Consider the following 12,359-nt stretch of genomic DNA (forward strand, 5'->3'; position numbering starts at 1 on the left):
GATCTATCAGGGTGGGCCTTTAGGTCACACACCTTTCAGTTTGTTGCCTTTTGGGTTGAGTAGAATGACAACTTGTTCTCTAAGGGAAAGAAAAACTGATCTGCCTGGATGAATGAGTATAATTCTGGAACAAATAGGTTCAGATTACCTTAAAACAAGCAAAAATAGGCAGTTTTCTGAGTCTGCTCCCCATGATATAACCACCCTGGCTCCTACTCAGATTCTGTGGCTTTATTCAAACTGCATATATATTCACAATGGACTTGCCAATCTACTCACTCAGACATAGCTTGTCTGACTATTTACGCTTATGCTATAGACATGTGTCCTTTGGAGATGGGGATGAGAACCGAGTAGATGTGAAAGGTATGAATGCAAGTGCTTTGCCTATCATTTTTTTATTGCAGGGGAAGGGGACCTTCACCAAAGAGGGCTTCTTGCTTCTAAGTAGATTTACAGAGACACACAGACACCATGAAGAAGAAAAGAAATGATTCAAGACCTGCTAAATGCTGAAGACCTGGTGTTGACTCAGAAACACACTTGAACATATTCTAATTATTTGGATGAATCCTTAATCTTTTCAATCCTCTTTATACTGTCTATTAAATAGAAAATCTGCTTGAGACATTTGATTTCATCTTTGTCTACTTTGAAAAATGCTGTGAATTACCATTAAGCCATGCTTTTGAAGGGAAGGGTATGCTACCCATGTCTGGGAGATGAAGGGATTTTTAGTGTACACAATCAAGGATGTGAAAGGGCCAAAAATCAATGCACAGGTCTTGGAGGCTAAGATGACGGGAAGTCTGTGAATACAGAACTTCACTGGGGGCTACAAGCCACAAAGTCCAGGGAGAAGGCTTTCATCAGGGAGGGAAAGAACTCAAATTAAGTCAGTTATCAAAAGCTGCTGTCTCTGCAATGCCTTAATTTAACAGCAAGACAACTGTATCAGATTAGGACTCAAACTAGAGTAGGCAGTGGAAGGTGGCCCTCAGATTCCACAATGAACCCTCACCTAGCTCCTGGGCTTGGAGATAGCTACAATGTATAAAATGGTGATTAAAATATAACTATAAAATGTTTCCCTTTTCCCCCTTTTTTTTCTTAAAAAAGTTTACTATCTACAGAAACAAAAAAAACATTCTTTATATTTACATCAAGATAACTAGTCATGACATACATAATAATATCCAATAAAATATTGAAAGTGAGTATCAACTTTTTAAATAGAGGTTTGGCTCACAGCATAAACAAGTGTAGGAAACAAAACAAAACAACTCAAACAGCTTTCAATGGCTAAGCCACAAACAATAATCAACCTCCCTATAACCTTCATGGAGCATGACCACAGACCAGGCTGTAAAGCCATGCTATGCCATCACACAGTGTAGGGAAGACCACAACAGGCAGTGTCAGAGCAAACATTCTTCAACAGTTGCCAAGGGTCAATTCTCCCAAGGTCAACTTCCAAACCATAAGCTGGCATTTCACCTTCATCTCTTGTCATAAAAGCCTTGGTGAGTTTGTTGACTTTCTTTTATAGTACAATATGTCTTGCAGCAAATTGAGAAGACACAGGGTATCATCACTAAAGGTAATTTCCTGGGCCTTTCCCAGCACCCTTTTAGAACTCTTACCTGATGAAGAGCTGATGCCAGCTCCTCTTGGGCGTCCACCACTAAAGAATGGCATCCCCTTCCATGGCTATTTGATCATAGGTGAGTGACATGTGTACTCACATACACACCTTATACATTCATTAGGCGGGTAGACTGGAAAGCCTCAGTCTTGTGGGTGTGAGGCTGGTGGGGGAGCGCCTCCAAGTGGCCAGTAGCAGTGGTACCAATCATGTGGCCCACACAAGCCCACCCTCTGAAAACAGAACCTTTGTGGAAGCTAAATGGAGGAGGGCTGCCATTCAAAGACACGCCAGAAAGAATTTCCTTCTGTATGTTGACATGGACTTTGTCACCTGCTACAGCTATTCTATGAACAAGTAAAATCACAAACATCTCCCTTTACACATGTATACAAACATATCTCTTCTCTCTCATGCACGCACACACACACACACACACACACACACACACACACACACACACACACACTCACATACACTTACACACACAGACTGTTGGCAGGATGCATTGGAATTCCAACAATGCTAGATAAGGTTCATCCCTCAGTAGGGAGAACAAAAGCTGGTCACTCTCAAGCCTACATTTGTTTTCTTGCTAAGCTGCACATTTCCTCATGACTTCTTGCCCTTTGTGATTTCTTATGTCACAGTGACCTCTATATATCTTAATAAGACTGTTACTACCTTGTGGAGTCAGGCATCCTGGCTATCAGTGTGCATGTGTTACATGTGACTATAAGTCTTACATGAGCCTATGTGGGAATTTATACACACACATATATTTCTTCCTTATAAACAATCCTTAGACGCTGGTGTCGCAAAGTGAAAGAAAGCTTCTTTGAGCCGGAGTCTTCAGCGCTGTCCCTTACTGTAAAAGTAAACACACAAAATGTGAAGAATTCCCCAAATGCTTTAGCCATTTGCCCGTCTTCTGGTGTTCTACAGTGTTGTGTCTAAGTGTTGTGCTGGCTTGGAAAGTATCTGGGACAAGTCATTCTGTCTGCAAACACAGCTCGCTCTACCCATGGTCACAGGTCTGGCTGTGGAGCCGGGGTCTCCTCTGCTCTTGGCTTCCCCTTCTCTTCCTCTTCCTCTTTGATAGCCTGGATCTGCTCTGAGGAGTGCTGTGCAGGAGCCTGGTCCAGGGACTGGTTCTCTATGCCTGCTAAGCTCTGTTCTTCTTCAATCACTTTCTTCCACATGGTGTGGTTCTGCAGGAGGTGCTGTGTTATTTGGCAGTAGATTTTCCTCCTTTTGAAAGTTTTCTTTCCTGCAAAACATAGACCATCAAAGTGAAGTATTTGTGAGCTACACACATAAAGGCTATTGCTTTTCAGGAGTTAAGTATCTTGTCTCTTTAGACAATTATCTATCTGTCTTTCTCTTTATCGATCCATCTACACTTCACTTCCTTTACCTGCACTAACCATGCAGTTCTCTAGATTGAGGAAGAAAAGGAACATGAAAAGAAACTACTACTGAGATAAATGTGAACAATATTTGAACAATATTGCATATTTATTCATACTCACATCAGGTTCTGCTTGTATTATTATTTTGTTAAAAAATATTTGGGGTGTATGTGTGCATGTGTAGCGTAAGTGGACCCGTGTACACGGATGTGCAGGTGTGGAGGTCAGTCAGAAGTTGATGGTGGCATCAACTTTCAGAGAACAGAGTGATAGCCACTGTCATGGAACCCCAAGACACAAGTCTTTCTCTATCACTTCCCACCTTAGTCTTTGAGATAGCATCTCTCACTGAACCTGGAGCTTGGCAGGGATCACGGGATGCTCCAGCCATGCTAGATTTCTTGAGATCCATCTGTAGACATCTTTATGCAAGTCTTTAGATGGCTTTATTATAAAAGGAAGCGGAAACTTCTTGCACTATAGAACAGTAAGATCTAATTATAAAAATGTGCAGAAAAAAGAATTCAGTTAAATTATTTTGAATTATTTTTGAACCACATAGAGACATTAAATTAAATAAATGCCAGGAGATAGTAGCATGGGCACAGAGTTGTAAAAAAATAATTTAAATTTAAATTCTTTTTTACTGTAGTCATCATTTATTGATGAGATGAATTCATCAATGAAACTGACACTGACCAATTGGAGAGCACTTTTTTGTTTTCTGTGTACTTCAAACAAAGATTGGTTAGGCTCAGAGTTTGCCTTCAAAGCACTTACACTCTGCAAGTACACTCTGGGAGAGACATGAGTAAATGTGCTGTTTGGGACAGCGATACACTTGTGACAGAGACAGCTTTATTATTTGTAATAATCAGTGTTCCCCAGTTAGCTTCACAGAAATTTGAATCACCTGGGAGAGGGGCTTTGGGGCATATCTGCAGGGCTGGAGTGGCGGTTGGAAGCCCTGCCCACTATGAGTGGCACCATTCCCTATGTAGGAGTCTAGGGAAGCATATGAGAGGAGAAAGTGCATGGAGCACTAGCAAGCATGGGCTGATTCATTGCTCTCTGATTCTTGAGTGTGGATGCGATGGACAAGACAGATCTTGGCAATGTGATTTTCCCACAAGGAAGGACTATAACCTGTCCTTGTGAGATAAAATACACCAATTCTCCCCGAGTTGTTGTTGTTGGTTTTTTTTTGTTGTTGTTGTTGTTGTTTTGGTCAGAGTATTTTATGGCAACAGTGGGAAAGTAACCAAGACACGGTTGGTCTTAGCTTTGCATTTTAGATCGGGGACTCACCACCTACTCACACCTGAAGACCATGATCTCTCCATCCTTTTACAACTTCAGTTTAGCAATCTACTGACTGGAAATAAATTCTCTAATCCTTTGCAATGCCTTGCAAGGTCAGCACAGAGGAAGATAGTACTAACATAGCAGTGCAGCTGGAAACACAATGTGCGTGTCAGATCTCGGGTTCTGTAGTCTTACGATGTTGGTAGGATCTAATGTTAAATGGCCTCACCAAGGCAGACTTTAAACAAAAGAGAGGAAGAAAGAGAGGGGGTGGAGGTGAAGGGAAGAGTAAGAGATGGGGGGGTGGAGAGAAAACAGCGTGGAAGGACAACAGATGAGAGGTAAGGACAGTAAGGGTTAGACAAGCAAGAACCGGAGCTTCCAAGTGATTTTCTGTTCTCAACCATGCATCTCACAGTAGGAGTGCTGGGATTACGAATGCTAGTACTTACCACCACCACCACATCTGCCTTTTTTTTTTCCTGTATGGGTCTTGGGATCAGCCTTGTGCAGAGAATTTTTATTTGCTAGGTCAACACAGCCCTAATTTGGCTTTTTAATTGACTTTTTAAGATCAATGGCTGAACTTGGCTTCTTATGGCTGCCAAAGCACTGCCTCTGACCCCCAATAACTCTAACAAGACACTTCCTCCAAAGAAATATCACTGACATTTGTTGGTTAACATTGCACACTTGGCAGGACCTAGAAGCACAAACAAAAGGGAAACCTTTGGGCCACTTCATTGTGGGAATTTCCAGAGTAGGCTGAGGTGGGAGGAGCTTCCTAAATGTGGGGGCATCATTCTATGGGGCTGAGGTCCCAGGCTGAATAAAAAGAAGGAAGCCAGCAGAGCACGGGCATTCACTGGCCTCTACTTTCCTATTGCAGATGCCATGTGCCACACCTCTTCAAGCTCTTCTGTGAGAACCCAGCTGTTCTCCAGCCTGCATTCGGTGACGCATCACCAACCACTCTACCCTTGAAAAGGTCCTTGCACCTCTCTTGGTCTCTCAAGTTATCTCTTGCCCTCTGTCTCTCTGAATCTGTCTCTGCTCTCTCTTGTCTACACTCCAAGATGGAGGAGCACCTCTTTTAGCACCTCTCTCCCCAGATCTCTAGCATGAAATCTCTGGCATGGTCTGACCTCCATAGCAGTCCTTGGCTCTGATTCACCAAGGTACCCTGATGCCTGTGACTCAGCGGGATACCCCAGCGCCTGCCTGCACTCTCCTCCCACCCCATCCACGGACAGTCTCAGCTGCACTGGGACCCTATCCCTTATCTCTAGTGCATCTGCCACAGATTGACCTCTGGCTCGCTGATCACTGACACCATTCCCACAACAGCTACTGTTAAGTTTTCCCTTCGGTCAGTATAAATGCTTGCCTGAATCCAAGGGAGAGATTACTGAGTGTCCATTCTCCATCCCGGTATTCTTGGAGGTGGAGGTACCCCCAGCCACAGTCGTTAAGGCTGCGATTGACTCTCTTCGATGACCCAACCTCTGACCATTTCTGTTGGGTAAGCCTTCATTTCTGAGCTCTCTCTCTCTCTCTCTCTCTCTCTCTCTCTCTCTCTCTCTCTCTCTCTCTCTCTGTCTTTTGACTTTTGGCATCATTCCGAAGTCCTGATACCAAGCACCATGTCTCCTCAGTCTTTTAGCTCTGATCCTGTCCAGTGTTGTCAATCTAATAAGCAGCACGTGTCTTCCTCATTTAGTCCCCCTGAGTCCTTGGGTTGCCTTGGACTTCAGGCCTTGGACCTTCCCCTCTGCCTCAGCTATGAGAACTGTGTTATCTGCACCTCCTGGCTTCCCTTTGGGGTGCAACTTGGAGAAACTCCAACTGGAGGGTTGATGAACTTACCTGCCTTTGCAGTTGAATCTGACCTCAAAACCCCTAAGACAATCAATCAGTCAATCAATCAATCAATCTGGCTGCCCAGAGGCACAGCTACATCCTGAGTTATTAGGCAACTCTACAGCTAATTCCAGCTGATGGGAAATGTACTGTGTATGTTTATCTTATTGATTGTTGAATAAAGTTCTGTTTGGCCAATGAAATAGCAAGTTAGACAGGACTAGGAGTCAAAGAGGATTCTGGGAAATGTAGTAGAGAAGTGGTGATCCAGGCCGGAAGTGACATAGCAAGGAGACTCATGAGCAAGGAGAAACAGGAAGGGTCCCTTTTTCCCCTTCGCGTCCTCCATCGGCAGGATGTGAGTCACTGGCAAGGAGGGACGCCAATAAGGCATCCGATAAGATAAGTCTTATAAAATATATAGATTTATGATGATTAAGACTAAGCTAACAGATGAGAATCCTAGACATTGGCCAAGCAGCATTGTACCTAATGCAAGTCTCTCTGTGTATTAATTTGGGCCCTAACTCGGGCGCCATGGCAGCTTTTGGCAGAAAGATTTATCGTAACAGCCAGCAATCAGGGAAATGGAAATTCCCCATTCCTTATTTCCTTTTTCTCCACTCCCAACCCTGTTTGTTTTGTCTGGTCTTTTAAGCTAAGGTTGATAGATCTGTAACTTTGCTGCAAAGTGGGAGCTGTCCGGATGTCAGGAGAGGAGGGGGCAAAGGAGCAGGTTGCCTTGCCCAGCTTCTCTCCCCTGCATTCTTCACCAAGGTGCTAATCTAACTCTCCTAAAGATACATGCCAATCATTTGTTTGTGAAGTTGATTCTGAATTCTACAGTCTGATTCTTCAGTTGCTGCTTCTCCCTGACCTTCTGTGCCCTGCACATGGCACCTATGTGCCTCTCTGGCTTCTGCAGCCTGAAGGGCCTCTAGCCTGCTGCACCCATGCGGACAGCCCCCTTTTCTCCTGCTCTGTCCTAACTTTCTCTTGCCTTGCCCTAGGAGCTGCAGTCCCACTTAAACAGCCTGGCCCAGGAGCTGCAGTCCCACCGGAGGCACACTGGGACTCCTTTCTTTGCTTCTTTCTTTCTTTCTTTCTTTCTTTCTTTCTTTCTTTCTTTCTTTCTTTCTTTCTTCACATTTAGAGCTACCCGTACTCTCTCTCTTTCTTTGTGCCTTTCTGGGCCTATGTTCTGTGAATTTCCTTGCCTCCCCCAGGAGCTGTGTGATGTGCTTCTCAGTTCCTAGTTGTTCCTCCTTGTCTTTAACCCTTCCTCTCCTTGTCCTAGGCGATAAGTGTCTCTCTGGCTCATGGAGCTACTGTCTACTCACTTAGGGCTCCCGCCATGTGGAAAAGTTTCTCAGCTCTGGCATTTTGCACCCCTTGGGTCTCTCTACTAAAGACACTTACTGGCTCCCTTCTCCCTGCCATCACCAGGCTGTCTCGGGCTCCAGTCCGCAGTCCTGCAGCTTTAGCTCTCAGCTCCCTCTTGGAGCTTGTAGGAATACACCCTCACAGTGTTCTGCTTTGCAAATCTCTCTTCCTCCAGGGACTCAGATTTTATTACAACAGCCTGGTCTCTGTTCAGATCAATGGCCAAGAAATTGGCTAAATTGATTTCCAAATTCTCACAAACCATAGCAACTGCTACTGCACAGACAAATGAGCCACAAATATCTTACATCTGTAGCTTGCTCTGCTCCACGCTTTCTCTGCTTTCTACTCTTAAAAGCCGTTTTTGTCACTATGATTTCTCTGTAATCCTCTGCTCTCAAAATGATCTCTTAAGACTATGCTGTAAACTCTATTATCTCAGGGTTTTGAAAATGCATTGAGTATCACTTAAAATCTACAAAATCTGCAACAAAATTTGTCTTTAAACTTGTAACAATGTCGGGGTCCATAGAAGTGGCTCCATTCCATATTGACTTAAGGTCAGAGAGTTCAAGCCTGTCCTTGTTCTTTCAAGGTTAAAGGGTTACGACCTAAAGTTCTAATGTGTGGCTGCTGAAGGATGCTTGGTCTAAGGTGTGGTCCCTGGTTGTCTTGCCTACATAACAGAATACTTGACCTAAGTGTGGTTAATGGATGTGGTTAATCCTCAAGGTCAGATAACAAGAGGTTCAATCTAAGGTGTGGTTGCTAGATGTTTTGAGGATTAAGGAAGTAATTACATCTGTTTGTTCCTTGTATCATTGGTAAGGAAATCCTCTTGCCTCCGCCCCCCCCCCCCACCTTAGGTTGGTTAGGTTGGGGCATACAAGGACTTTGAGCAATAAACTTTGGGCAGATGCTAGTATTCACTGAATGCCCTCCTGACTATCTTCTGTCTCTTGTCTGTTTCTTTCCTCAATCCAAATTCCCCTTCTCAGGTATGAACTGGACTGTCTGTTGGATTAACAGATGGGGCCCAACATGGGCCTGACATAACAAAAGGCTTATAAATAAAATTTTATAAGTGGATGTGTGTGTGTGTGTGTGTGTGTGTGTGTGTGTGTGTGTGTGTGTGTGCACGGGCACACACATGTGTATGTGTGTAACTTGTATTCAACTCTCATTAAAAAATAGAGACCTACTAGGAAATCAGATGTTTTAAATAGCAACATGTGGCTCTCCTCCTTCTAGGCCGATGACCTCATCAGGATATAAGCAGCCACATGGCTGGCAGTCATCTTTACTAAGGTTAGTCGGTGCATACCATGTGACTTCACCATCTTGAGATAACCACATACCATAAAGCAAAAACTGTAAAACTTTTTAGTCCTAATAAGCTCTCTATTTATCATTGCACCTTTTAGACTAATGAAGCAACAATTCCCAAATATTTCAGACTGGTATGAATTTTTTATGATGAAAAAAATTAGGGTGATATTTGCTACAAATATGTGATTCAACTCTGGTTTAGACTATACTGCATATGATGATAAAATTTGAAGGTTATAAAGGTCTATTGAGATTAACAAAAGCAGATTTAAGATGTCTAACTGCTTTTGTCTTTGCTAACTATTTAGTACCAAGTTGCTAGAAAATTTAGATAAGTAACAGCATGTGTTTGATAAATAAGGTATACTTGATAAATAAGATATGTAAATTCCTAAGGTCTACTCAGGGCCACAGTCAAGCTTCTTCATCTCTGCTCACTTTAAGCTTTAGCTATGTGGATATACTAAGCTATACAAAAAGTTACAATGCTCTGTAATGGCATGCTGTAAAAGGTTCAGCAAAGTCGGCACTCTCTCTATGGACTATATCTGTGATGACAAGTTTTAAAGTTTTACTTTCAATAGTAAAGAACTGCAATTCTAAAATTGCTATTTTTTTTCAAGCCTAAACCTAACATGAATGGAATGCTAACTCCTAGTCTCATAAAAGCCTCTAACTTGTAAACTGTTAAGGATAATTAAGACATACAAGTTAGCAGTCACCTTATAAATGATTAGATTCTTTAATGTGTCCAGAACTATACTTGTAGTCATGCTAAGTGCTAATGTAATTAATTACAGGAATTGTATGTTTTAAAGTTAAGCCTAAAGCAAGTTACTAAATTGAGTATACTTAACAGATAAATGTTCCTCAAACTCTACAGAATCGGCTGGATCTGCTAGATATGGCATTAAAAATGTTTAATTAAAAATAGGCTTTTCTTTATAAAGACACATACCAGCCCCTGGTAGCACCCCTAATCTTCTCCTTAGAACAACTTCCTTTAAATGTGGCACAGCTTGCCACTGGGTAAAAAACTGCCCTTCACCTTGCTGCTGCCAGAACCTGTCCCCAGACCATGGATAAGCAGGACAGTAGGGAATTGATTGCCTCACTTTGTCTAGAGAAAGAAGGCTACCCCCCCACACACACACCCTTCCCCACATCCCAATTCCTCCTACATGGGAAAGTCTGTTAGATCTTCTGGGCCTGCTGCTCTGGGACCTCTGCCTGCAATAACCATGTAGAAACCCATGGTGATTGTCCAAGTAGCCGTTAAGTCTGTCATTCTTAATAGACTTGGAAGCTCCTGGATCTATACTTTCTGCTAACTTAAGTAAAATTTATCCTTCTCAGATCTCTCAAGGCATTGATGACAGCTTTCTCAGTTTAACAGCAGCAACCAAGGCTTTGGCTGCATTCTCAGTTCCCTTCATAGTAAAAATTAGGTCACAGGCCTCACTTTCCTAGAGCTACTACTAAGTCCAGACACAGTTTATCTTGATACCAGATTCTAAAAAGAGATAAACTCACAAACCAGATGTCAATGCAACTTTTTCCTAGTCCTTTATTTAAAGGAACTCACTTTACAGTGACTGCCCTCAGGAAGCAACCACCCGTGTCTCGGTGAATGAATGCCTAGAAAAAAGAGGTGTAAAGTTTATGTAAGGTCTGAGGAGATGAAGGCTTAAGTTGTGAGAATTGGAGAAAATGTTTTCAGGTCCAAGAAGGCATTATAAACTATGTAAATACAGCCGGGCGGTGGTGGCGCACGCCTTTAGTCCCAGCACTCGGGAGGCAGAGGCAAGTGGATCTCTGTGAGTTCGAGACCAGCCTGGCCAACAGAGCGGGTTCCAGGACAGCCTCCAAAGCCACAGAGAAACCCTGTCTTGAAAAACCAAAAAAACAAAAACAAAAACAAAAAAACCCATGTAAATACAATTTATAAATGTCTAAGGACATAGAAGCTTAAGCTGTGATAAGAAAATGACTTAGGGTATGTAAATGCAAGTTATAAAGGTCTGAAGACTTAAAATCTTGAGTTGTGATAAGAAACTGTGTAGGGGAAGCTGTAGCCATGCCTACTTAGGGGCTGGCTACAGGTGAGCCTGACCACACTTGTGAGGGCGTGGTCAGGGTGACGTAGAGCGAGACTTGAAGGGGACTGTATAAAAGATGAAAACTATTTCAGATGTATTTCCCTCTCTCTGCTGTCCTTATAGTAAGCCTTCAAAAGTTCAGAATTTTCACAATCAACAGAGTTCTGTTAAGCTACTGATCTAGCTTTGTGGTAAGTGTTAACTACACTTTGTGGTAAGTGTCACAAGCTCAAGATTTTTATCTCTCCTGTTGTCTTCTAAGTATAGACTTAAAAATGATTCTCATTGTTCTAAAAACATCTGTCTAACCTACTACATCCAGTCTTCTGGATACAAGAAAGAGTGTTCATGCTTTTAACACCAAATTATTTATTTTTCAAGTTTCTATTACTCAAAGGTGTGAGTCTACAATTTTGTCTACAATGTGAATTTCAGTACATATTACAAACAGTGGCAATACTAACATATCTAAAACTCATCTCTGTAATCTTAGAAAGAAAGTTCTTATATGCTTCAGGGAATTGACTTGGACCCACCTCTCACAGGCCAAAATTACTCCAGATAAGTACTGTCAATCAATAGCCTATTTCCCCAAATGCCTATTCCACTTATTCCAGAGGATGGGATCTCCCCCTTTTCCTGGTCTTGGGACTCCCCTCCCCCAACTACCAGGACCATGGGCCTAAAATGTACATCTAACAAAAAAAAATTTCTCCCTAAACTCCTTAACTTTATCTTTTGCCCTACTCTCTCTCTCTCTCTCTCTCTCTGTGTGTGTGTGTGTGTGTGTGTGTGTGTGTGTGTGTGTGTGTGTCTGTCTGTCTGTCTGTCTGTCTGTCTGTCTGTGTCTGTGTGTGTGTTCCAACATTCTGCCAGGTTTAGATAGTCCCTCAAAATCTGCATCCTAGACAGCTTCAAAGTGGCTAACCCCAGGTGGTCCAGCTTCATAGAAGCTGCCTGTACTTCCATAGCCACAGATGGTCCTGCAGAGCCTGGAAAGCAAGTAAAACAGCCTGTTTTTCCAGGGCTTGGCAAGCATCCCAGCTTCCTTGGGTCCTCAAAGATATCAACACCCTCAGGCATCAGGAAGTAGTCTAAAGAGCATGATACCCCCTTCCTACCTCACCATCACCCCCTCCTCTTCCCTCACCTGCCTCACCTTCACCCCTTCCTATTTCCTGACCTTTTATAATAAGCAAACAGGAGGAACGTTAGAATCCAGTTGCTCACTCATCCTGCCCTCAGAGATCCAGGGTCAGCACCCATGTCATCAACAGCAGCTTTACCCTTGAAAAGGTCCCTGGCACCAGTCCACTCTCTTATCTA

At 42.9% G+C, this 12,359-nt stretch overlaps 1 protein-coding gene across 1 annotated transcript in view; it reads right to left on the reverse strand.

Annotated features, from left to right (window-relative positions):
• Positions 1–2,514: 2,514 nt before the first annotated feature.
• Pde3a (phosphodiesterase 3A) overlaps positions 2,515–12,359 on the reverse strand; it is a 264,258-nt gene continuing 254,413 nt past the window's right edge. The window contains exon 16 of the mRNA XM_027430188.2: positions 2,515–2,915. Coding sequence (XP_027285989.1) covers positions 2,674–2,915 — 242 coding nt within the window. The 3' untranslated portion in view covers positions 2,515–2,673. The remainder of the gene's footprint in view (positions 2,916–12,359) is intronic.

The sequence above is a fragment of the Cricetulus griseus genome, chromosome 8 (assembly GCF_003668045.3).
Source record: "Cricetulus griseus strain 17A/GY chromosome 8, alternate assembly CriGri-PICRH-1.0, whole genome shotgun sequence".
In the NCBI taxonomy this organism is placed as follows: Eukaryota; Metazoa; Chordata; class Mammalia; order Rodentia; family Cricetidae; genus Cricetulus; species Cricetulus griseus.